The 27,826-nt window shown below is 37.7% G+C and overlaps 1 protein-coding gene across 5 annotated transcripts in view; it reads left to right on the top strand.

Moving 5' to 3' along the window:
- Nucleotides 1-27,826, top strand: part of GRIA3 (glutamate ionotropic receptor AMPA type subunit 3) — a 335,194-nt gene that overhangs the window by 196,817 nt on the left and 110,551 nt on the right. For all 5 annotated transcript variants that reach the window (XM_021676443.2, XM_012475444.3, XM_012475435.2 and 2 more), the window contains one exon: nt 2,444-2,497. In XM_021676443.2, the coding sequence (XP_021532118.1) occupies nt 2,444-2,497 (54 nt within the window). The remainder of the gene's footprint in view (nt 1-2,443; nt 2,498-27,826) is intronic.

The following is a 27,826-nucleotide window of genomic DNA, read 5'->3' as shown; positions in this document are numbered from 1 at the left end:
AACAATAAGCAAATGACAAGATTGGGGTCCTGGGTTCTCATTGGCTGCTCTTTTCACAACATTGGTGTTTTCTATTGCTCCCTCTCAACTTCCCTATGCACAAAAGAACACTAAGCTCTTCCGATGAGAAAGAGATATTCCTTTTCCTTGGGTTTCCTTCCTTACTCCTCTCTAAGCTCTGCCAGATGTCTTTAAGAATACTGCTCATTTTTCTGGCAGAACTCAAAACCGTCTGATTTTATTATGTTGAGGGTTGTCAGTTAATTAAAAATTCAACAAATGTATGGTCCCAACTTGCCACCAAAAGTTAACAAATGTCACCAGGAAGGATGTTTCTCGCAAGCGGACACTGAAGAATACATCCCAGAAGATACCTAACAGCTCATTTTGTGTCATGGAAGCATGAAAAATCACATCCTCAAGACATTCATTAACCTTTCATTTCCTCCATAAATAATCAGTCAGAAATGTGGCTCATATTTTAAATTAATCAAATACCATGCTCTCTTGTCCTCTTTCTCTCTTTCTCTTTCTCTCTCTCTCTCCCTCCCTCCCTCTCTCCCCCCCTTCTCTCTCTTTCACACACACACACACACACTTAAAATGACTTGTTTGAGGGCTTGTAATGCCAGCATCATAGTCAAATGTATGGTTTAGTTCTCTGGGTCAACTTCAACATGGCCTCCACCATGAAGCCTTCCCTGTTCATCTCAGGCCTTAAACATCTCTTCTTCCACTTGTCCAAGAATTTATGGCAATTACTAGCATTTGGTACTTACCATATATTTAGAAACCATGTGAAGTACTGCCAAGAGTATGGGTTCTAGAGGCAAATGGACCCAGATTCCAATTCCGGCTTTACCACTTTCTAGCTGTGTGGCCTTGGAAAAAATATGTAAACTCTCTCTGACTGAATTCCTCATCTGTAAAATGAGACTAATGATACTTAATCTGTTCAAATGTTCTGGGGATTAAATACATCTAAAGCCCTTAGCACCACGCCTGGCATATATGAGGTACTTAAATAAGGACAGATGGACTTATAACCTTTAATGTATAGTTCTGGTTTGATATGTGTGCAATTTTGAGGCCTTCTCACTTTGTTCTAAACCCTTTAATAGCTGCATCCAGAGAGGAATTTATCATAAAGCTTAAGCTTTATGGCCCCTCACTTGTACAGCTTCTTTCCAAGGCCTTGTTCCAAATTATGACATTTATAATTTTATATTTTTTAAAAGAAACATCCTAAATTACATTAGCTTTAAGCCAGTACAAAACCTGGTTCCACCTCTGGTTGTGTCTTTAACCTCTATGTTATCCGGTTCCCTCCATTGGTACTCATCGTAGTACTTTGCACACAGTCAGTACTCAATAAAAATCCTCAACTAACCAGAATTTTTGCTGAATTTGGCTTCAAGGAAATAAACAGCAACTTTTTAGTCAAAAACTTCTAACTTATAACCAATACATTTGGTTAGAAAATATTCAGGCCACTCATAAATTTTGAGATAATAAAAATGTACTTCGTGAATTATACAAAGTACATTTTTATTAATACAAAGCCTATTATTAATGCAAACCTATTATTAGTCTTTGTATTAATACAGCATTATTCATAAAAATTAGGATAAGAATGATGATGCTGAAAAAGGGTTTCTCAACTTCAGCACTACTGACATTTTGGGCCTGAGAATTCTTTATTGTGTGGGCTGTTCCAAGCATTGCAGGATTTCTAGCTACATCTCTGGCCCCTACTCACTAAATGCTATAGCACCCTTCCCAGTTGTTACAATCAGAAATGTCTCCAGGCATTGCCAAGTGTCCTCGAGGGGACCCCCCTCAGTGCCCTAAGGCATCATGATCAGCAGCAAAAGCTATACAAACGATCACAAGTCTTTCATACTAAGTCAGGAAAAGGAAGGTAAGCATTTGAGAAAAGTTTTCAAAAAGCAAAAGCAACCTCAGTTAACCTGAAAATCCCATTAACCCCATTCCTTGAGTGTTCTATTCCCTTAGCATTCCAGATAACAAAAAAAAAAAAACATACTGTACATTCTATTTTCTACTTTGTATGCAGAGTTCAGCTGATTTTCCATCTCAACAGCTAAGTACAGAAATCGAGTTCAGGGGTGGGGGATATTCAGCTTCATCACTTTTGTCATCTATTTTAAATGACAATGATGCTACTGACCTGGAAGCTTACGGAGTTTTTTTTTCCCCCCTTGTTTTGACATTTTAACTTTGATATTAGCAAGTCTTCCTGTTTTATCTAGTTGAAAGCGAAATGCAACAACAAGAAATCTGGTCCAATTAACTGTGATTTTTCTGTATATAAAAGATCTAACATTTTGTTTAAAGGCATTTGTTCTAGCCACCCCATTGATTGTGCAATTGAAAATGCCCTTCTTGAATAAGCAATATGTCTTATTTCTTCTTTCTGCAGGTTGTGATCCTGGGGAAACACTCAAGAGGTTATCACTACATGCTCGCTAACCTGGTAAGAACAAGCAAGTGTCCCTGGGCAATATATCCTATTTAGTTTGTGTTGTTCTGTAATCATCCAAAAAGGAAATACATGAAGTACCCAATGCATTCTCTAGAAACTTGGAGAAATGACTTCAGTAACTACCAAAACCTGAATGCAATAGCCTTGCTTTCAATTATGCTGTCATTGTTTTAGCTGTGAAGCAGCTATATTCTTTCCTCATTTAACAAATAATTTGATATGATTCTTTACTTATTTTTAGATTCGATTTTGGTTTGAAATGTAAACTATTTTAATCGGGTCTGAAATATAAATCATGGAATAGGGGACACAGGAAACTGACTCTTTCCCAATTGATTCAAGTATATGTGCACATCAGTACTGCATTTGTCCTTTCAGAAGCAGACAACTACCAAATCTTTTTTAGCCAGATGCCAGAGTAGATTTCAACATAGTACATTACATGACCCTGCTAAAATGTATAGCCACTTTTCTACTTACATAAAACACAACTTGAATCTTTACTTTCAAACTTCCCATACCTTTAAAATTTGTGACACTGTAGAAGCTAGTATTTCATTAAGGTTATTTTATACGTTTTCGTTCTCTGAAAGGACAATTTGTTTGGGAATTAACAAATTGCTTCTAAATTAGTAATATCCATTTGGCAGAGGTTCTGAATAATACCATCTCCATGAAATGAAAGAGAAATGTTAAATTGTCACTATAATACTAAAAATCTATTAAGGTATTACATAATATGAGTTCTAACTGCTATTTTGTTTAATTAGCACAATGGAATCATGATCATTATAAAGCTCTTAAGCCAGAAGAATAGCAACAAAGATGAAAGACTACTGTAATTATATTCTTACATTTTTTAAATCAAAGAAAATATCTTATTTGGTTTTAATAATGAATATTTTTAAATGAAAAAGGAAATGTTACTTAAACCTCTTTCTTAAGAGTATGTGCATTCAAACACTTTGTAAGATGCAGATTAGAGCTACTGCTTTCAAATGTAGTGTGCATTTTTCTCCAATAACTTGCTCTAAGTGGAGCACTTCAGTCCATTTTGGGAATAAATGAATCTACCCTTTTAGGAAGAGAAATCTTGATTCTTAAATTGCATCCATATATTTTCAATTTGGTTTTTAGGCAACCAATAAGGAAAGGATTTTTTTTTAATGTAATGGAGGTTAGACTGTGGCTTAGCAGAATATATGGATGTCACGACAAGGTACCTGAAGCAGTTATTGATGACTTTTTGTCATTTCTTTCTCACCAATAAATATTTTGCTGTCCTTCTTTCTTTCTTTTCTGTTTTCCTTCCTTCCTTTCTTCTTTCCTTTTCTTCCTTCATTTATTTTCTCTTTCCTTCTCTTTTGCTTTGTATGTCCTACAAAGCGGCAAGTTATATAGCACAGTGTTTAAAAATGCAGGGTTCACCAATCACTGACCATGCATGAGGTGACTTTAGGTAGTATACACATGCAATCTTTTTTATTTTAATGAAAATATATTTCCTTACTATGTAATAGAAAAATATATAAAACTAACACATCAAAATTGAAATTTTATAGATACTATTACTTCAAATGGGCTAAAATAGAGATTTAACAAAAGTAAAGTGTGTCTTTAATGTTCAAGTAAACAATAGTAACAAGGATAAAAAGATATAGTAAAATCTGGGTTTTGCATACATGGTTGTTATTATACACGAATGACTAAGTTTGAGATATAACATTGAACTGGGGATCAGAAAGCTTGGGTTGTCAAACTGACTTTGCTACCAGCAAGGTAAGGGATCTTGTGTAAGTCACTTCACATCTACAGACAGTGTTACAGTTTCCTTACTTTAACACTCAGGTGGGCGTGGTAGGGGGCAGGCATTGATGTGTTGGATGGGTCATTTGAAGGCAGATAATAATTAGAAGTGCAAGATATTTATGGGGAGTAATACCTGTGAAAGATAAAAGGGAAAGAAACATAAGTAGGCAGGGAGGGCTTCAGACCACAATACAGGTCTATACCAGTAACAGAAGAGGAAAGGAAGCAAGATTATTAGCAAAAGCTTCAGACTGTGGTGTAGCACTGATAAAATCTTGGCCAACACAACTGGGAGATCAGTGCAAAAGATACCTCACAGAGGAGTCTTCTGCTTCTTCCAAATGGCAAGTCATTACGTTCTGACTTTCCTTAGTGATTAGCTGGCAGCAGCCCAGAAAGCACACGCCTTCCACTTGAAAACTGAGGCAGATCTGAAGGTACCTGAAGCTGGAGGTTGTCAGCTAACTTAATTCTTTGAGGCAGGTTTTGTCTTAAAGGGAGATCTGAGCCGTGCATAAGAATGGCTGTCTCAGCTGGCCTACGATGACCGATGATCTGTAAAGGCCTTTCCCATTCTATAATTCCAACTACGTCTCCTTATTTCTACTGACAAACTTTTTTCAATTTTTTTTATTTTTGTGGGTACATACTAGATGTATACATCTGTGGATTACATGAGATATTTTCATATAGGCGTGCAATGTACAATAACCACACCAGGGTAAATAGGGCACCCATTATCTCAAGAATATATCCGTTGCCTACTGACAATCTTTTAGATAAGCTTTTATTGCAACTTTGAGATCCAGACCTGACAAAAATTAAAGTCTGTGGAGTAATAGAACTGAAAGAGAAAATCACTAGGACAAGGTTGGGGAAAAGAAGGGTAAACTGAATCCTATACACACAACTGAGAATTATGAAACTTTGGGGGAATGTCTACTACAAGAACAAACAAAGTCTGTTCCTTCAAAAAGAAAGTAAGGTACAATATCATGTCAGTCTAAGTAATGAAAATATGATTTCCTTTACCATGCTTTGAGCTACCACCCCTTCTCTTTCTTTAGTGACCTTCTTTTCATTTGAATTCAGCCATGTAAGTCCCTGTACTCCATATCAAATTGCATTTGGGCAATAGAGATAGGAGCTGCTGTTCATCTCTGATGATAATTATAACAAGACAAATTATTCCTACCATGGTCCATGGTTCCCAGATTTTTTTAAGCAGATGAAAATTACTTCAAATGACTCCATCAAAGACACACACACACACACACACACACACACACACACACACACACACAGAAAGAGTAAACCAAAACTATTTAGAAGTAAGTTGGTTGGTCAAGAAAAGGGGAAGTCTTCATAAGAAGATGTTTCCTTTCAAGATGAGCCAGCTGGATGAAAGCTGAGGATGGATATCTATATACAGAAGAGCAAAGTCCAATCTGAGTCTTGGTATTACAAACAGCACAAAACCATTGCTGTATTCTACAAATGTAAAGTCAAGAATACTTAAGCTACGTAACTAAGCTTCCTGGAATCACTTTCTACAGTTCCCTTTGATACTGAGCTCTGTCTATCTGGCAAAGACTTCTTTGTACTTTTACATGGAACTTCCCCTGGTAGCAATCCTAAAGTGAGAAGACTTGAATATTCCATGGATGCTTTAACAGAGGCCTCTCACAGGTCAAGATGTACATTTCAGGGTGGGCAATGAGCTGCAGAAAATTCTAACTTGTTGAAATCCCAGAAACAGAAGATTCCACCAGGAGTACAACCCAGAGATGTGATCTACTCAGGCCAGAAGTGGACATCCCAATAGAGCAAGTAAGTCTCTTACAAATACTTGTATCAGTTGGTGATGTCATTTTTTAGGAGTTGTTCTGTAGTTAACTATTGGTTTCTCTCCCAGGACTCTCTCTAACATGGCGCTGTTTGTCAACGTTAGTCCCAGAGGTAGCCATCATATGTACCATCTGTCAGTCAAGCAGCCTCTCTTTCTCTCATGGTAAGGTCCTGGATCCGGATGCTTTACACTCCATTGCCAGGCATATTGTGTAGGGTGATTTAGTTTTTTTCATATATGTCAGCAATGGTAACTCAGTTACTGTGTGTAGAGCCCTAGAGTAATATTAGGAATCTATGCAAAGGCAGGAGGCAGTGTAGTGTAATTAAAAAAAAAAAAAAAAAAAAACACTAAGCTAGGAGGTAGAAGTCAGGTTTGAATCCCAAGAATTCATCTAACTAGTGAGATGGCAAACTGAACCTCTCTGAACCTGATTGTCAATCTGTAAAATGCAGTTAGACAAGATCACTATTTCCCAAAATTTACCTGAGATGATTTTAGATATTATATAGCAAAACTACTCTTTTAACTTAGTATTAGTTTTGAACATATATTAAATACATATTATAAAAACAACTATCCTAGCAATTCTGTGATTTGTATAGATACCATTCCTTGGAATGAGGCAAAAGTATATATATAGATAAAAGAAACTTAGTCAATGTAAATAAAAATACTTAGTAAATTATAGTTCAGATGGTCCACCTATGTGGCAAAAAACTGTAAAAATGGTATATTAATGACTAAAATTTAGAAAACACACCACTGTCACTTCTAGATCTACACTTCTCCCCTCTTGGAGTTCAGTTTGGACCAGGGTAGGCCAGGAGTGAGAGTGTAGACCCATTAGCTGGGTGAATGCTGAGGACACAAACAGGGATGCAAAACCAGAGCCCCATTATCCTTGGGCGTATAAAGTTACAAGGCAGACTAAAGCTTTAAAATCAGTCCAGGTGGGCAAAAGCCAAGATAGATTTGCATATTCTTAGCCAAGTTCTAAACAGAGCTGAGGATCTGAAGAATCAATCAAAAACAGTCTAGCAGATGACACAAGGCAAATTGGATCTGGATTGTATGATCCAACAACAGATGTTCATCACCTCCCAAACAAGACCAAAAACAAAAACAAAAAAACAACAAAAGACCCACAAACAATTGAAGTACCCAGGGGAGAACATGAGCCATAGCAGGGCTCATTCAATGTTGCACCAATTAACCACTGCCTTGGAAGACCTGACAGTTTCCCTGCTAGGTTGAGACTGGTCCCAGAGTTGGGGACAGTTGCTGATCCTGTAAATGGAGGAATTTAGGTAATGTCTGCTGTCAGCAGTAGAGAGCTACAGGCAATCAAACAGGTCATTCTGCAAGGAGAAAAAAATAGAAGAAAGCTCATGTATCTTATAATCCTCTCTGTGTTAGCTGTTTCCTTTAAACTTTCATTTAATTTTCTCAGAACTCCTATGAGGAGAGACTTCTTGTCCACCCACCTCTCTAAGCCTTTTACGGATCAGGAAATGGACTCAGAAAATGTATATAACTTGTCCAAAGTCTCATAGCTAATCCATTGCCAAACTAGGTTTTCTATCTAGGTTGGTAACACTCTGGGTAGAGCACCTCGCTCATCCCACTTTACCCACCCAAGCTTCTCAATGAGATGGAAAGCTAGCACCACAAAGGTCACATAAGAGCATTTGAAAACACACAAATGTAAATAAATGAAGCATAAGCTCTAAATTTATGAGGATGAAGTGATCAGAGATTAAAAAGTCTTTTAAAAACAAGGGCACTTTTGTGAATCTGGGTTTGAAAAAACCGATCCCAAAGCCCAATATGAACTGTATCTTAACAGGCAGCAATTACATCTCCATCACTCCCTGCTGTCTAACCACTTTTCGTCCCTCTTTTCTCTCTCTCTCTCTCTCTCTCTCTCTCTTTCTCTCTCTCTCACACACACACACATACACTTTCATTCCCTTTTTTCTCATGCTTTGTCTTCTCTCTCCCTGCTCATCCAACCTCACCTATGCCAGAAAATAATAATGGAAGTAAAATTTTTCCAAAATTTTACTAAAACAAGAGCATTACTCATAAAATTGAACCCAAACAGGCAGCCAGGAGCTTCAACAAGCTTGAAGAAGTGAACTCTGCAACTTACCAGATCTCAGACTGTACCTGAAACAGAGAAGGGCCTGTTTTGTTTAAAGAGAAAACAAGTTCAAATAAGATTTAGTTATGTGCTTTTGCTTGCCAATAACAACTATTCCCTTCTCTCTTCCCCTTCCAGGTCTTCTTGTTCTGTTCTCTGCTTTCCCTTCCTTTGTTCTGCCATTTTTATGTTCTAAATAAAAAATTCAAATTCTCAAAGCCACGTGTTGTGATGACTGACACCTCAGCAGATGGCATGTAAACACAGAGCGCACTGGGCTGGAGCCTGGCTTTGCAGGCAAGGGAAGTGGGCTTGAAGGGAAAAATTCCCACTGGTCCCAAATGCAAGGGAGCGCAGTCACCTCTCCTGGTGCACGACTTCTCTGGTGGCTCAGGATTCACTTTCTTCTCCAAATGGAAATCGGACATACAACACCAAGGGAATGAGGAGTTGGGACTAGGCTGGGATTCAACTTCCTGCCATGCATTTAGAAAGCCACAGGCATTTGTCAGCTTAAAGTAGCCAACTCTGAGACTCCTATTCTCTCTCACCCAAAATGCTTTTATTATAGTCAACCATTGTACTGTGTCTCTCTTCTCTCTCTCCCCTGCCTGAAATTAACAAGGAAAGATAATTTCCTGCCCAATGTTATAGTGAGATGAATTAAAAGCATTCTATCTTCTCCTCAAGCGCTCAGATCATGTCCTCTAAACACAGTGCTTCTTAAACTATCTGTGAAGAAGAACCAGTTTTTCCCCCAAGATCTTCAGGTACCAGTAAACATGCAACAAAAATAAATGACTTAAAAAATGAAACAAGCAAAATAAGATGTATAAAATGTAAGTTCAATATTTTTTAGTATTACATTCGACAGCCATAATATTACCCTGTCAAATTCCTATGAAGGCTGATAAATATTTACCCTCCATTTATTTCCTTATATCATCTCACACTGGTAATGAACAATGAACCAGCACTAATCTGCACACATTTTGAGTAGCACTGCTCTAAAGGTCTTTATAGTAAGTTTTTTTTTCTATATATATCACTGTATGTCCAACAACTTGTTCACTTCACAGCAAGGAAAACAGAGGTTAGTGTCCTTAAATACCTTATAATTGTATTGGACAGACCAGACTTGCCTAGCTTATGATAATTGCCATGGAGATAGAACAGGTGCTGGGACAATGAATAAAGAGAAGGCAGATTGTGGAAGTCAATACCGTGGAAGTCTGCACAGTGTGGCCAGAAAAGGACTTTCAGAAAAGGTGACTTTGAAACAATGATCTGAAAGGGGAGAAGGATTCAGCTACATGATGAATCAGGGAGAGTTCATGCATAGGGAACAGTACATGCCAAAGTCCTGAGGCAAAAAACAGCTTGATGTCTTCCCTGAACAGTCAGAAGGCAATTTTGTGTAGAGTAGAATGAGTGACAAGACAGATTAGGTGCCAGGTGGAAGAGTTTTACCTTTTTTCTACAGCAACAGAAGGCCCATTGAAGAATTTCAAGCAGGGAAGTAGCATAATCTGATGTATGCTTTTTTAAAAATCAGTGTTAAATGGACAAATTTTATGTGATATAAATTATACCTCAGTGAAGCTGTTAGTAAAAAAATAGATCAGTGGCTATTTCCCCATTAATAGAACTTATGCCAAGATATAATTATTTGTTTGTCCATAAAAATAACCCCCAATGAACTGAAGTGCCCCGAGGGCAAGAACCAAGTTCAAGATGGCTCACCATTGTAACAGCTAGCACTTAATAGGTTTCTGATCAATGTGTGTTGGTCAGACTAGAGAATAAAATTGTGAGTGAACAATATAAGCAACCTGTAATCAAGTTCTAATTTATATGGTGTAATCTTCAACTCTACACATTGTACCCTCCCAGGAGGATGGATCTGCTTTTTAGAAAGACTTGTGTCTCTCATTAGCAACCTGAAAACCTGAATCACCACAATTACTATGCATTTCTTTATTGAAGCATCACCCAGATGAACAATTCAAATGGCACTAAAGGCAGATTCAAATGGCACTAAAGGCAGAGCCAGTCTTCATCTAAAATGTGAGACAGATAGTTATCTCTGGCAGTCTTCCAACCCTCATTTTACTACTTTTATCTTTCCTATAGGCAAGCCACCTTTCCCATTTCTCACCCATAATATATCATCAACTCCTAAAAGTCACCCAACTTATCTTGTCTCTATTTTCCTCTCTGTACAAAATGTGCCCTAGGAATAGTACTGTATGAAGGAAATCTCCACATCATATCTTGAATAATAAATGCACTTAATGTAATCCTCGGATATATTTATTTCCAACTCTCAATTATCCACACCTCCAAAGGTAAAGTGAATTTCAGTATGTGAAAATCAACAAAGATGGGATAATACCAAAGTCATTTGGATCTTTGGAAGATTGAATTATCTGGCTATTCTCAAATCATGGACAGTCTGTGTTTGGGTAACAGTTGTGTAATTGGTGTCTATGTAAAAGATGACTGTGGAGAATTAATCAACGGAAGCTTACAGGACCCTGCATGAACTGCTAAGGCATAAAGGTCATGTTGGTTTTATACAGCTACATTCAGATGTGAGCAAAGGTGCACTGATCAAACAAACAAACAGAAATGACATGATTGAGAAGTGATGCAATTGATGAAATATAGCAGAACCTACAAATCCAAACAGGTAGTTTCCATTTCAGAAGAATCATTGCTGGAGATTATGCCCATATTTCTAACAAACATCACCATTGTTGCACAGATGCAGTCAAGTGTACAGAAACACAGAATGTAGAAAGTAAGAAATCAGAGTTTCAACTCACCCTATCTATGAGCAGTAGGATTGCCTCCAACCTGTCTCTGCCTTCTCTCACATCTTTTAATCAGTAAACACCAAATCTACTGTTCAAACCAAAGGAAGGGATACTAACATAGCAATTAGCCAACAAAGCTATCAATTGCAACCAGATAGAATTGGTGAAATGCAAACAGCACTAGAATTTGATAAGTTTAGTCCAAGCACACAAAAATCATTGAGTATGTAATCATCACTTAATTATTAAAATCCTTATGAAATAATAAGATGGGCTTAACAGAAATTCCATAGCACAACAGGAAACTTGGGACCTTAGAGTCACTTAGCAATTATGTTGTAGAGTATACACATATACTTATTGCACAGAAGGCATGGGAAGTCATACAATAATAAAGAAGACAAAAATCCATAAACAGTCATCCATATGTACTATAGTCTATGTAATCACTGGGAATGGGGAGAGGAAAGGAGAATAATTAGCCCTCTTACTACCTAGTAGAAGATACAGAGACAAATTTGATATAGATGTTTCTTAGCCATTATTTTAATAATTGAAAATGTTAGCAAGGATGCAGAAAAAAAAGGGAATGTTTGCACTTTGTTAGTGGGAATGTAAATTAGCATAGCCATTATGAAAAACTGTATGGAAGTTCCTCAAAAAACTAAAAATGGAACTACCATATGATCCACTAATCCCATTGCTGGGCATATATCAAAAAAAAACCACAAATCAGTATATTGAAGAGTTATCTGCATTTTCATATTTATTGCAGCACTATTCACAATAACCAAGAAGTGGAATTAACCTAAGTATCCATGAATGGATGAATGGATAAAGAGAATGTGGTGTATATACACAACAGAATAATATTCAGCCATAAAAAGGGGAAAATCCTGTCATTTTTGACAATATGGATGAATCTAAAGGACATAATGTCAAGTGAAGTAAGCCAGGCACAAAAAGACAAATACCATGTGATCTCATATATATGTAGAATCTTAAAAAGTTGAACTCATAGAAGTAGAGAGTAGAATGGTGGTTACCAGAGGCTAGGGGGTGACCAGGGAGAGAATTAGGAGTTGTTAATAAACAGGTACAAAGTTTCAGACAGGCAGTAGGAACAGGTCTTGAGATATATTGCACAGGAGGGTGCAATAATAAGGTATCATATATTTCAGACTAAGAGAGTAAATTTCAAATGTCTCACCATAAAAAAATTATAGCTGAACAAGGTGATGGATATGTGAATTAGCTTGATCTAATCATGTCACATGATGTATACCAAAACATTACATTGTACCCCATAAAAATACACAATTATGATTTGTCAATCAAAATAATATTAATAATAAAAAAGAAAGAAAGAAAAGAAAATGGTTCTTGAAGAATGCAATAGACGCACCTAAAGTTGTAAGTAATAAAGTAGGAGCCCTTTGTAGGCAAAGAGAACAGAGAAAGATACCAATGTTAAAGAATACATGATGTGGCTACATCATGAGGTCTGTTGAAGGAAATGGTTGTAGATGAGGCCGGAGAGTAGAAGACAATAGATAATGGAAATCCTTGAAAGTAAAGTTAAAATATTTGGTAGCCAATAGAAATTTGGGACCCATTACAATCCTTTGAAGAAGGAGCCTTATACTCTAACTGGTGTTTTAGGAAGGTAAATTTATTGTGAAGAATAAACTGGAGAGAAAAAAAAAAAAAAAAAAAACAAATCAGAGCACCAACTAGGAAGCTAAGACAATAATCTAGGCCAGTGGTTCTCAAACCCTCTCGTACTTCTAAGTCACCTGTTGAATTAGATGCTTGGGCCTCAAACTCCGTAAGTCTAAATTAGAGAAAGGGATACAAAAAGAAGAGATTTTAAAGGGATGTAATCACCTTACTTTGCGGCATATTCTTTTATTTTTTTTAAGTGAAAGTAAGTTTATTAGGAAAGTAAAGGAATAAAGGATGGCTACTTTATAGGTAGAGCAGCCCTGAGGGCTGCTGGTTGCCCATTCTTATGGTTATTTCTTGATTACATGTTAAACAAGGTGTGGATTATTCATGAGTTTTCTGGGAAAGGGGTGGACAATTCCCAGAAATGAGGGTTCGTCCCCATTTTAGACCCTATAGGGTAACTTCCTGACGTTGTCATGGCATTTGTAAACTGTCATGGCACTGGTGGGAGTGTAGCAGTGAGAACAACCAGAGGTCACTCTCATTGCTATCTCCGTTTTGGTGAGATTTAGTGGGCTTATGAGCAAGTTCATTATGACCTGTATCTTGTGCTGACCTCTTATCTTATCCTGTGACTTAAAGTGCCTAAGCATCTCGTAATGCAGCCCAGTAGGTCTCAGCCCTATTTTACCCAGCCCCTATTCATGATGGAGTTCAACTGCCTCTGACATTTCCCCTATCCTTTTATAAGGGAACCCTTAATCCTATGGGTTGTAGAAGGCAATTCATCTTCTGTAACTTCTTTAGGCCGAATAGGGTGATGATATTCCTGCTTAACTATTGGTTCCCTTGCATTTGGGGTAAAGAGGAGCTCAATCAGAAAGCACTGGTAAGTCAAGGGCCATTCATAACTCTGAGTTCCAACAAAAGGTGATATCTGGAAAATTAATAAATGTTCAATTTAAGAGAACATTGAGTAAGCTTATCCTGCAATCCTACACATAGAGTGCAACAGCAATATATTTACAACAGTAAACCAAAATAAGCAAAACTATCCTAAGTAAACTAAATAAGGCAGCTTTCCATGAATTGGGTAACTGTTGCATCCAAGCTGATATGGGGTTGCTGGCTGACTCCAGTATGTGGGACACATTCTTTTTACAAAATACATGGAATACGGAAGTTAAATTAGTCAGCAGGTGATTAGAGAAGGGAGTTCAAGAGTTTAGGAGAAGGTCTAATTGGAGAGTCATTGGTATCTTATTCAAAGTGAATTAAGGTTGAAAATACCAAAATAAAGTAAGAAATTAATTTGTTTTACAGACTCTAAAGCCTCAAAATGCAACAAGTTCATTTTCTGAGGTATTTGTGTGGTAAACGTTATCCTTTTGAAAAAGTAGATTCTCAGAGCCCAACTTTATGAAAAATCATAACCACCCCTAAAGTCAAACACACAAAATTAAAAATATAAAAAGGCAAATAAAAAAGAACAAAAAATTCTAAAGTCTTTGGGTAGATGAGAGATGCTAGAAGAAGGAACTTGTTTTCAAGCAGAAAATGAAATGCTGAAGCAGCCTATGATTCAGTGAAGGGAGAAAGCAGTTGCTATAAAACAGCGACCTGCTTAGGCAAAAGGAAACATTGTTCCTTGCAAAAACATCAAGTCTACTCAAACACATTTTGTTTTTGGTAAAAATGTTATTTTAAAATACATTATTTTAATAGCAGATGAAGCTCAGTGAAGAAATAGAATTCATGACACAGAAATTTCCTTTGAAGTCAAACTTGTTAAAAATGCATGTATTAAATAAAAAGATGTGGGTTATCTATCCTTTTGTTTTTTGTTTGTTTGTTTGTTTGTTTTTTGAGACAGAGTCTTGCCCTGTCACCCAGGCTGGAGTGGAGTGGCATGATCTCCACTCACTGCAATCTCTGCCTCCCAGGTTCAAGCAATTCTCCTGCCTCAGCCTTCCAAGTAGGTGGGATTACAGGCACCTGCCACCACACCCAGCTAATTTTTGCATTTTTAGGAGAGACAGGGTTTCACCATGCTGGACAGGCTGGTCTCAAACTGCTAACCTCAGGTTTTCCGCCCACCTAGGCCTCCCAAAGTGCTGGGATTACAGGCGTGAGCCACCACGCCCAGCCTTCTGTCCTTTTTGAACAGTCGCCATTGGAAGAGGTACTCAGGTCAAGCATTTAAACCCTGAAACAAAAGTCAGAACGGGCCAGGTGCAGTGGCTCACACCTGTAATCCCAGCACTTTGGGAGGCCGAGGTGGGCAGATCACCTGAGGCTGGGAGTTCGAGACCAGCCTGACCCACATGGAGAAACCCCATACAAAATTAGCCAGGTGTTGGTGGCTCATGCCTGTAATCTCAGCTACTCAGGAGTCTGAGGCAAGAGAATCACTTGAACCCAAGAGGCAGAGGTTGCAGTGAGCCAAAGTCAGACCACTACACTCCAGCATGGGCAATAGAGCAAGAATCCATCTCAAAAAAAAAAAAAAAAAAAAAAAAAAATTCAGAACAAACTAAAAAGACTTAAGAACATGAAACCAAATGTCAACTTTGTTATGAGTCAAAAACATGAATTAAAAAGTAAACCTTGTAAACTCACTTATCATGTATTTATATAGCAATCATAAACTTTTTCTAAAGACTTGGATTTTCTGGTAATAAAAATATCTGTCTGTGTTCACATATATTGCTGTCTGGTCACTGCTCTACTTCTACTCACAAAAGCATTCATTATACAAGGGAAAAAATGGAATACAGGGAGGCGGCTGGGCTGTGGGACAGAGATAAATCTGACTGACAGTAATTGGAGCATGTCTGATAGTCAGACGCTTCATGGGACTGGTCAGAGCTGATTGGCTGAGGGAGCTATGTCCTACTCGTGGGTGTTGTTATCAGAGGAGGAGTAAGGATAGAACTTTCTGGGAAAGGTCACATGATAAAGAGGACCAGTAAGAGGTAGCTTAATGGATGGCGTCTGAGGCAGCCAGCTGTGGAGAATAATTTGACAGCTGGCAAGCAGACAGTTAGGATATGCACCTTCTGCTACTGCTCTCTACCCCTTAAACTCGATCTCTTTCTTCTTTTACCTCTTGGGTCTGGGTATTGAAGGCCTAAGGCTGCTACATCTAATTTTAGAGACATTTTAGGAAACCAGGGACTCCAAATTCCCCCACATGGTGAACTGTGGTTGGCCATTTCCAACTGCTGATGATGCCAGAAACAAAGGCAATGGGGAACCTGGAGGCAAGATATGCCTTCCTTTAGCTAGAAGCTTTCTCCTAAAATATGTCTCTACATATTACCTCCACCCTTTCCCTTTCCACTTTTACCTAATGATTTTTGAGTGATCAAAACTGTGTGGGCAATTTTACAAAAGTTTCAGAAAGACCAGACACTTCACTTTCTCAAAAGAGTGGACTGGCAAGTCCCAATGTAGATCATAATATTAAAAAAAAAATTGGCCAACAGCTAGGAAATGCTAATCATTTAGCCAGAAGCTCAAATAATAGCCATCTCTACACTCCTTAACCTTCTCCTGATAGAAATTGGTGCCTGACAGCCAATTCTGTTACAATAATTTTTTGGTAGGGTTTAAGGAAAACAGGGATCAAAATTCCCAAAAGTGCAGACTTTGGGTGGCAAACATCAAGCAAAAATTACCAAAAGGGAAAAAAGCAAAAAGTGGACTAGGAGCCACTAACTTTCAATATCTCCCACCTTTCCACTCTCTCCTCTCCTCTTTTCCCCTTTTATTTACTGCACGTATGATAGCCAGATCTGTTGATTTAATGTCTTAACAGAGGCTTTATGGGGATTTTTCCTCAACTTTCCAAACTGAAGGACTGCGAATTGGAAGCTCACAAAAGGAAATCTAGCAACAGGCTATGAACATGAATGATCATTTAAAATAAAAGGATAGACAGAGGAGAGCCAAGAGCCAGGCAACTTCTGCACCATAGGCAAAACCTCTCTCCTTTCCGTAGGCTAGTCAAGTGCAGCAGTGGGAGCAGAGAAGGAACTAGAACTTCTCTCTTAATACAACTATGCCTACCATTCATCCCTTTTTCCCCAGTTTCTCAGATCCTCACTTCCTTGTCAAAGATTCAGTGGTCAGCTCTGCTGAATTTGTGTCTTTGTTGAGATGATAGGGAGAGTCTGGCCTCAATTTTCAAAATGTTGTGCACTGTGCTTGTCCATGATTCTAATAGTGTCTAGGAATAGGTGAAAGAAAACAGAACAGCAACTGTTTCTGAACTTCCTTCTTTCTACTGTTATTCTTTACCTTTTGATTTGATCTGTTTACCTATTTGATCTGTTTTGTGGACATTTCTGTTATATTCATTGTTTTACAGAGGTTTTAGAGCTACTTGGCATATATATCCAAACTTGAGGTCAGTGTGTTATCAACTCAAAAACAGAAGTCTAGCAAGAGTTATGGATAGGAGAAATGCCTTAAAAATAATGAGATTCTAGGTGAATAAGAACCAGGAGCCAGCCAACTTCTGCTCTTAGACAGGATCCCTACATTCTACCAGTGACCTTAATCCCTTTTTCTTTTATCCTCTAGGTGTTCAGTGGACATTTCCACTGCATTAATGTCTTTATAGAGTGTTGAGTGGGACATGGGTTCAGTATTCTCACCTATAATTCACAAGTGATCAGCTGAAAAAGTAAAACCTAAAAATAATTCATGAACAATTGAAATGTCTTAAACATATTGTGATAGGAAACAAAACAAGATTAAGAGCCAGCAAAGTGCTGCCCTTCATACAAAAGTGGTCTCCTAATAAGCCTCTTTTTACCACACACCCATCCTACTTTTCCTTCTCTCTCTTACTTCTAGGATATGGGGTGGTCACTGCTGCTACATCAGTCACCTTGCTGAAATTGGGAGACTCTAATATCAGTTTTCTATACACTACTGATTGTATTTACTCTTGTCAGCTACAACATTTAGCAGTATGCGATGGAAAAGACAACATGCTTTGAATCACATTAGAAGGTACATAGGGAAACCAAGAGTTAGCCAACTTCTGCCCAATAGTCAGCACCACTCCCCTGCCTTCCTTCACTCTGTCAACGACCTTCACACATTTGTTTTTCCCGTTTCCCTTCGAGTATTCAGTGGTCACTTGTGTTGCATTATTTTAGAGATTTCAGTGTGGCTTAGGAAAATATTCCCACCTGAATCTCTGCAGGTAATCAGAAGTAAGACCTAGGAATAATTTATTTTTAATTTTTGTGGATACATAACATACATATATATATATAATTACATAATAATCACATCATGAAAATTTGGGTATCCATCCCCTCAAGCATTTATCTTTTGTGTTACAAGCCAAGTACCCTCTTTTAGTTATTTTAAAATGTACAAGTAAGTTCTTATTGACTGTAGTCACCTTGTTGTGTAATCAAATACTAGGTCTTATTCATTGTTTCTAACTTTTTTTTGTATTAAACATCCTTACCTTCCTCCCACCATCCCCACTACCCTTCGCAACCTCTGATTACCATCCTTCTCTATCTCTATGAGTTCACTGCTTTGACTTTTAGAGCCCACAAATAAGTTAAAGCATGTGATATTTGTCTTTCTGTGCCTGGCTTATTTCTCTTAGCATAATGACCTCCAGTTCCATCCATGTTGTTGCAAATGACAGGATCTCATTCTTTTTTATGACTGAATAGTACTCCACTGTATTTATGTATCACATTTTCTTTATACATTCATCAGTTTGTGGATGCTTAGGTTGCTTCCAAATCTTGGTTATTGTGAACACTGCTGCAATAAACAGGATATCTCTTTGATATCCTGATTTCCTTACTTTTGGGTATATACCCAGCAATGGGATTCCTGGATCTTATGGAAACTCTATTTTCAGTTTTTTAAGGAGCCTCCAAACTGTTCTTCATAGTGGTTTACTAATTTACATTATCACCAACAGTGTATGAGGATTCTCTTTTCTCTACATCCTCACAAGTATTTTTTATTGCCTGCCTTGTTTAAAAGCCATTTTAACTGGGGTGAGATGATATTTCATTATAGTTTTTTCTGCATTTCTCTGATGATCAATAATGTTGAGCACCTTTTCATATACCTGTTTGCCATTTGTATGTCTTCTTTTGAGAAATATCTATTCAAATCTATTGCCCATTTTAAAAATTGGATTATTAGATTTTTTTTTTTCCTAAAGAGTTGTCTGAACTTTTTATATATTCTGGTTGTTAATCCCTTATAAGATGAGTAGTTTGTAAATTTCTTCTCCCATTCTGTGGATTGTTTCTTCACTTTGTTGATTGTTTCCTTTGCTGTGCAGAAGCTTTTTAACTTGATGTGATCCCATTTGTCCATTTTTGCTTTAGTTGTCTGTGCTTGTGGAGTGTTGCTCAAGAAATTTTTGCCCAGGCCAATGTCCTGGAGATTTTCCCCAATGTTTCATTGTAGTGGTTTCATAATTTGATGTTTCAGATTTAAGTCTTTAATCCATTTTGATTTGATTTTTGTATAAGGTGAGAGATAGGGATCACGTTTCATTATTCTGCATACGGATATCCAGTTTTCCCAGCACAATTTACTGAAGAGACTGTCTTTTCCCCAATATATGTTCTTGGCATCTTTGTTGAAAATCAGTTTACTGTAGGTGTGTGGATTTGTTTCTGGGTTCTCTATTCTGTTACATTGGTCTATATGTTTTTACCTCAGTATCATGCTGTTTTGGTTACTGTAGCTCTGTAGCATAATTTGAAGTCAGATAATGTGATTCTTCCAGTTTTGTTCTTTTTTCTCAGGATAGCTTTGGCTATTTTGTATCTTTTGGGCCTTCATATAAGTTTTAGGATTGTTTTTTCTATTTCCATGAAGAATGTCTTTGGTATTTTGATAGGGATTATATTGAATCTGTAAATTTCTTTGAGTAGTATGGACACTGCAACAATATTGATTCTTCCAATTCATGAACATAGAATATCTTTACATTTTTTGTGTGTCCTTGTGAATTTCTTTAGTCAGTGTTTTATAGTTTTCATTGTAGATATCTTTCACTTTTTTGATTAAGTCAATTCCTAGGTATTTATCTTTATTTGTGGCTATTAGAATTTTTTTATTTCTTTTTCAGATTGTTCACTGTTGCCATCTAGAGATGCCATTGATTTTCATATGTTAATTTTCTATGCTGCAACTTTGTTGAATTTGTTTATCAGTTCCAAAGTTTTTTGGTGAAGTCACTAGGTTTTTCCACATATAAGATCATATTATCTACAAACAAGGATAATTTGGATAATGTGACTTCTTCCTTTCCACTTTGGATGCCCTTTATTTCTTTCTTTTGTCTGATTAATCTAGCTAGGACTTTCAGTACTATGTTGAATAACAGTGAAAGTGGACATCCTTGTCGTGTTCCAGATCTTAGAGGAAATGCTTTCAGTATTTTTTCCCATTCTGTACAATACTACAGAATGGGAAAAATACCACAGATAGAAAACATAATACACTTTGAATCATGTTACAAAGGAAACTGGTGAATGAGGAGTCAGCCAATTCTTGCCCATCAGTTATCCCTTTTCTCCTATCTTTATTTCTTCCAATGTTCTGAGTTTAATTTTCCCCTTTTTTCTTCCAGGTATTTAGTGGTTACTTCTATTGTGTTATTTATATAGAGAGATCAGTGGGGTTAGGCCAAATACTCTCGCCTTTTGGTCTGCAAGTGGCCAGCTCAAGAAGTGAAACCTGGGAAGAGGTTATAAACAAGTGAAATGCCTTCAAATATTATCGTAAGAGGAAAGACAGCATCAGGTGCCAGCCAACTGCTGCCCTTTATTATTTTCTTTTACAAACTTTGTCTCCTAATATCCCTCTTCTTCTCACCCCCCTGTTCTTTTTGTTCACTCTTTTCCCTTATGGATATTTCTTGGTCACTTCTGTTATATTGCTTTCTTTGCTGAAGCTCTCCAGAGACTGAAGTCTCTTTTGTAACTTGGAGCTTGTATTTGCATATATCAGCAGTTGAATCTAACAATTTGTGGTATAAAGACATGCTTGAACACATATTAAATGAAAATAGGTAAAGCATGAAATAGCCAATTCCTTCCCATTAGTTGTAAGTTCCTTATTTCTGTCTATGATATTCCTGATTTTATTTTCTCTTATTGCCACGTGGATTTTTAAAATTATCTCTGTAACATTAGCATCTTTTGAGAGATTTAAGAGAGTTTCCACCTTGAAGTCTGAGGTCACAACATCAAACAGAGAAGCTTAGCAAGCATTATAGACAAGCGAAATTCCTTAAAATAACAAGAAAGTGTGAACCATCAGCCAGCCAATTTTTGTCTTTGTGCCAGACTATTTATCCTAACTTCCATCATCCTTTATAACCCCTCCATCATCACCATTCTATTGCCTTCCTTATCCACTCTGGTTGTTGTCTGGGCTCTTGTCTGTGTTATCATCTTTATATTGGTTTCAAGGCTTCACAGCTCAACTTTACCACTTTGACTACTGTGGGTGTCTTGCATAATGAAAAGGATTTAACAAGGTAGTATAAAAATGTGTATTCTCTTAATATTTTTGGATTTTAAAAAAGAAGTTCCAGAAATCAGACACCTCCTGTCCTCTATCAAGATCCTCAATCCTAAAATAACTGTGATCCTCATCCCTATTTTACTTCACTTTTACATATATTCTCATGCTTGGTAAATGGTTCATGGTCACCTCTCCCCTATCAGTGTCTTTGCTAAGCCTGTGGGAAAAATTAGGCCTCTGTGTTCAATCTTGTAGCCTATAGTTTCTCACAATAGAAAGTAGCAGTTTGTGAAGAAAAACAGCACGTGTTACAAAATTGAATTAAGATGGAAGGTAGTCCAGATGCCAGCTGACTTTTGCCATTTATTTAACACCTCTCTTGTAGCTTCCATCTTTCTACAGCTGACCTCCTTTCCTTTATCTTCCCTTTATCATCCAAATGTTTAATATTCATTTTTGTAGTGCTGGTATATTTGCAAAGGTTTTAGAGAGACTCAGTATTATCAATTTGAAGCACTTTTTTTTTTTTTAGACAGAGTCTCACTCTGTTGCCCAGGCTGGAGTGCAGTGGCATGATCTCAGCTCACTGCAACCTCTGCCTCACGGGTTCACGCTGTTCTCATGCCTCAGCCTCTCAAGTAGCTGGGACTATAGGTGTGCACCACCACATCCAGTAATTTCTGTATTTTTAGTAGAGATGGGGGTTTCACCATGTTGGCAAGGCTGGTCTCGAACTCATGACCTCAAGTGATCTGCCCACCTCTGCCTCCCACAGTGGCTAGGATTACAGGCTTGAGCCACTGTCTGGCCAACTTAAGGTCTTTTTGTGGCCAACTGCTAAAGAGAACTCTAGCAAGAGTTGTGGACAAGTGAAATGCCTTAAAATAATGAGATATTAGGTGAATATGGACCAAGAGTCGGCCAACTCCTGCCCTCAGCCAGAATTTGCATCCCAATTTTTAATTTCTATAACTACCTATCAACTTTCTTTTCCCCTTCACTATCCAGATTAGTTTTTTTATTAGTATAAATGTATGGCGTATAAGTGTAATTTTGTTACATAGTTAATTTTAAAACTCTACTCTCAGGAGTGGGATTATTGAAGGTTATTTTTATTGCATTAATCCCACCTCAAGGTCTCTGTGTAGCCACTTCTTGCAAGAAATGAATTCTGGCAAGAGTTATGAACAAATTAAATGTCTTAAAATAATCATACAAGTGGATAAAGTAAACCAGGAGCCAGCCAACTTCTCCCTGAATCAGAACATTTCTCCTAACTTCTGTCATCCTACCACAATCCTCCCTGCCATTACCATTTTATTTCCCTTTTTATATACTCTGTGTTTTATAGTGTCCTATTCTGTTTTAGTGCCTTTACATTGATTTCAGGGATACATGGCCTCAATATAAACACCATGAGGGTTTTGTGTGTTCAATGACTAAAATCTAACATGCTATGGAAAAGTATGGTGCCTTAAAATTCGATAGCAAAGAGGACCAGGAGCCTGACACCTCCTGCTCTTTAGCCCAAAACCATCTCTTGCTCTCTTCTTTCTTAGCACTTTCTTTCCTTCCTTATTTCCTGTATACTTGGTGTATGTTTGCTGGTCAGTTTTGTTGCATTATTTTATTTTATTAAATAATATATTTTATTAAATATATTTTATTAAATCTGTGTTATTTTATTAAATCTGTGGCTAGACTCAGGCCTCAATTCACAATTTTGCTAACTATGGTTGTACATGACAACATCCTCTAGCAACTTGTTTTAGAAGAAAAAAAATCCATGTTTTTTTAAAAAGGAAATAGACATAAGAGGTTGAGGGAAGCCAGCAAAATCTTCCTTCTTAGCCATCTCTTCTCTCCTAACTTCCATCTATCTATCTATCTATCTATCTATCTATCTATGCATATATATTGCATATATATATATATATATATATATATATATATATATATATATCTGGTGGTCATCTTTCTTACATTGGTGTCTTTGGGGAGGTTTTTGGAAACTCAGCTTCAGTTTTATCACGTTGAAAACTGTGACTCAACAGCCTAAGAAGAAAATCTAACAAGAGGTTATAGGGTCAGTAAAATGCCTTGAAACAGTGAGATACATACTAGGAGAAAAAAGACAAGAAGCCAGCCAGCTCCTCTACTTTAGCCCACACATCTCTCCTCACCTCTATCTTCCTACCACTGACCCTTACCCTTTTATTGACTCCATTTTTCCTTCTGGATATTTTATCATCACCTGTGTTGTGTGTCTTTGCATAGGTTTTGGGGGATAATTGGCCTGCCCTAGCATTGTAAGTGTCATAACCATAAAAATTTATCAGAGATTATTATGGAAAGGAGTAATGTCTTAAAATGTTGGGATAAGAGGTGAAAGAGACCTAGAAGCCAAACAAATCCTGCCCTTGTAGAGAATGTCTCTCCTAATTTCCATATCTTTCCTCCTTTCCCCTCTTACTGTTGAGTGTCAGCTCTGCTGTGTTAGTGTCTCTGAAGAAGCTGCGGAGAGAATCAGGCTTTAATATTTGCAATATCATGGACTGTCAGTGTCTACTTGAAGAGTGGAATTTAGCAATAGTTGATACAAAAAGAAAATTCTTTATAAAAAAGGTATCAGAAAAAGAAAGATGACCAAGAGCCAACAACCCCTGCATTTGGCTTGACAGTTTTCCTTATAACCACCTGTATATTACTCACTTCCCTTCTCTTTTCCCCTTCTACTTCTTTGATATATATTAATCAGTTGTGCTCCATTAGTGTTTCTTCAGAGGGTTTAGGTAAAAATGCAGCCTCGATCATCTCAACCTTGAGGACTGTTGGTTGCTGTGTCTAAATGCTGGGAACTAGAGTGACAAGCCATAGAATCTGAAGAAAGACAACAAGCAAAATGCACACAAATGGAACAGAGGGAGAAGTAGGACCAGGATCCAGCTAACTCTTGTCCTTTAATAACAAGATCTTTCCTTTCACCTCCCTAAACACCTGTTATCTTCTTTGTTTGCCTCACTTCTGCTCTCTTCACCTTGCAAAAGGGGCTGCTAGTGCTTTCTGTCCACATGGCCTGGTAAGCTGTCATAGCCTTCATTAGGAGCTAGTGGTTTGGAGGTTTTGCCAGCTAGAAAAACAGGTTGTGATGATCTCCCCCTGGTTTAATCTGTGCTGCTGTGGCCACATTTTATCCCACGAGTACAGCCAGGCTAATGCCAATTTGCAGTGTGCCAGAACTCATTCCCAGGTATGTCTGTCATAAAACATTAGTTAACTGAGAAACTTCTAGGTCTTCAGTGATATGGTTGAGGTTGGGTAGAGAGATTAGTGCACTGTATTCCTAAAAGGTGTTTCCAAATCACAATGTGTTTACTGGAGATGAAGACACCCAAGTGGGAATTTGTGGGGTGTATACAGCAGGATGAAGTTTCTGGGAGTAAGGGGAGGTAATTATTGAGGTATATTTGAGGTGAATGCCTCCTTTTAGTTTCTTTGCCAGAAAAAGGGTAGTGAGGGCAAATCTTTAAGAAAAGAGTGGCACAGTAGACAATAACCAGACTGAATTGCTGGCTCTTAGGCTTTACGGCAGAAAGTGAGATTTGGAGGATCCTTTCTCCTTCTCTTTTGCTAATTCTACACTACTATTTTAACATGCTATGAGTATTAGGTAAACAGGAGTATGAAGCTTATCAAAGTGAGAGATACTGCTTTCTAGTGCATGCTGTGCCCATTGACCCTGGGGACCGTAATGGTGGCAGAAGTATTTGCAACCCCTTTCTCTCAAGAAACATAGCTCTACTTTTTCAGCCCAGGCTTTTAAGATACAGGCCAAGCACAAGAGAGCCCATCCTTCACCCACACTAGCAGGTCAATGGGCAGTTGGTCAATTTTTTAATGTAATATTTGTTAACTGCCAACTGTGGGTAGGCATGGTAAACGAATTAAAGCTATTCATTAAAGATTTTAAATGACACATATTTGCATATATTTATGGGGTACATGTGATATATTGTCACATGCATAGAATGTGTAATGATCAAATCAGTGAATTTAGGATATCCAACACTTTGAGTATTTATCATTTCTATGTGTTCAGAACATTTCAAGACACCTCTTCTGGCTATTTTGAAATATACAATACATTGTTGTTAACTATAGTTACCCTACTCTGCTATTGAACAAGAGAACTTTTCCCTTCTATCTAACTATATGTTTGTACCCATTAACTGTTCTTTCTTCATTTTGTCCCCACTGTGACCCTTTCCAGCCTCTATGAACTCTCATTCTTACTCTCTACCTCCATGAGATCAAAATTTTTAGCTCCCATATATGGGTAAAAATACACACTATTTCTCTTTCTGAGCCTGGCTTATTTCACTTAACATAATGACCTCCAATTCCGTCCATGTTGCTGCAAATGACATGATTTCATTATTGTTTATGGCCAAATAGTATTCCATTGTGTGTATATAACATTTTTTTGAAGGCCATTAAACTTTTTTAGGTTTCTTTTTTTATCTTTTTTTCAATTTTCATTTTTTGTTCAAGGGTACATGTGCAGGTTTGTTATGTAGGTAAACTTGTATCACAAGAGTTTGTTGTATAAATTATTTTGTCACCCAGGTACTAAGCCTAGGACCCAACAGTTATTTTTTCCGATCCTCTTCCTCCTCTCAGCCTCCATCCCCCAATAGGCCCCAGTGTCTGTAGTTCTATTCTGTGTGTCCACGTGTTCTCATCATTTCTCTCCCACTTATCAGTGAAAACATGCAGTATTTGGTTTTCTGTTCCTGTGTTAGTTTGCTAACAGCCTCCAGCTCCATACATATTCCTGCAAAAGGCATAATTTTGTTCATTTTGTCACTGCATAGTATTCCATGATGTATATGTAGCAGATTTTCTTTATCCAGTCTATCATTGATGGGCCTTTAGGTTGATTCCATGTCCTTGCTATTGTGAATAGTGCTGCAATGAACATTCATGTGCATGTGTCTTTATAATAGAACGATTTATATTCCTTTGGGTATTTACCCAGTAATGGGATTGCTGGGTCTGATGGTAGTTCCATTTTTAAGTCTTTGAGAAATTTCCATACTGCTTTCTACAATGGTTGAACTAATGTACACTCCTACCAACAATGTATAAAGTGTTCCCTTTTCGGCTGGACATGGTGGCTCATGCCTATAATCTCAGCACTTTGGGAGACAAAGGCAGGTGGATCACCTGAGGTTGACAGTTTGAGACCAGCCTGGTCAACATGGTGAAACCTTGTCCCTACTAAAAATATAAAAATTAGCCAGGTGTGGTGTGGTGGTACATGCCTGTAATCCCAGCTACTTGGGTGGCTAAGGCAGGAGAATAGCTTGAACCAGGGCAGCAGAGGTTACAGTAAGCTGAGATCATGCCACTGCACTCCAGCCTGGACAACAGAGTGAGACTCTGAAAAAAAAAAGTGTTCTCTTTTCTCTGCAATCTTGTCAGCATGTTATTTTTTGACTTTTTAATAGCCATTCTGACTGGTGTGAGATGGAATCTCACTGTGGTTTTTATTTGCATTTCTTTAATGATCAGTGATGTTGAGCTTTTTTTTTTTTTTTTTTTTTTTTTTTGAGACACAGTTTCACTCTTGTTACCCAGGCTGGAGTGCAATGGCGTGATCTTGGCTCACTGCAACCTCCGCCTCCTGAGTTCAAGCAATTCTCCTGCCTCAGCCGCCCGAGTAGCTGGGACTACAGGCATGCGTCACCATGCCCAGTTAATTTTTGTATTTTTAGTAGAGACGGGGTTTCACCATGTTGACCGGGATGGTCTCGATCTCTTGACCTCGTGATCCACCCGCGTTAGCCTCCCAAAGTGCTGGGATTATAGGCGTGAGCCACCGCGCCCGGCCTCGATGTTGAGCTTTCTTTTCATGTGCTTGTTGGCTACATGTATGTTTTCTTTTGAAAGGTGTCTGTTCATCTTTCCCCAATGTCCTTTGTCAATTTTTCAACGGGATTGTTTGGGTTTTTTGTGCAAACTTGTTTTAATTGCTTATAGATATTAGATATTAGACCTTTGTCAGATGCATAGCTTGCAAATAGTTTCTCCCATTCTGTAGGTTGTCTCTTTATTCTGTTGATAGTTTTCTTTGCTGGGCAGAAGCTGTTTAGTTTAATTAGGTCCCATTTGTCAATTTTTGTTTTCTTTGGAATTGCTTTTGGCATCTTCCTCATGAAATCTTTGCCTCCTATGTCCTGAATGGTATTACCTGGTTGCCTTCCAGGATTTTTATAGTTTTAGGTTTTACATTTAAGTCCTTAATCCATCTTAAGTTGATTTTTGTATATGGTGAAAGGAAGGGATCAAGTTTCAGTCTTCTGCACATGGTTAGCCAGTTCTCCCAGCATCACTTATTGAATAGGGTATCCTTGCCTGATTCCTTGTTTTTGCCAGCTTTGTCGAAGATCAGATGGTTGTAGATGTGCAACCTTATTTCTGGATTGTCT

The sequence above is a fragment of the Aotus nancymaae genome, unplaced genomic scaffold (assembly GCF_030222135.1).
Source record: "Aotus nancymaae isolate 86718 unplaced genomic scaffold, 86718_ANA_hifiasm-v0.15.2.pri h1tg000004l, whole genome shotgun sequence".
NCBI lineage: Eukaryota > Metazoa > Chordata > Mammalia > Primates > Aotidae > Aotus > Aotus nancymaae.
The sequence above is the reverse complement of the archived record's forward strand: the minus strand, read 5'-3'. Positions and strand labels throughout refer to the sequence as shown.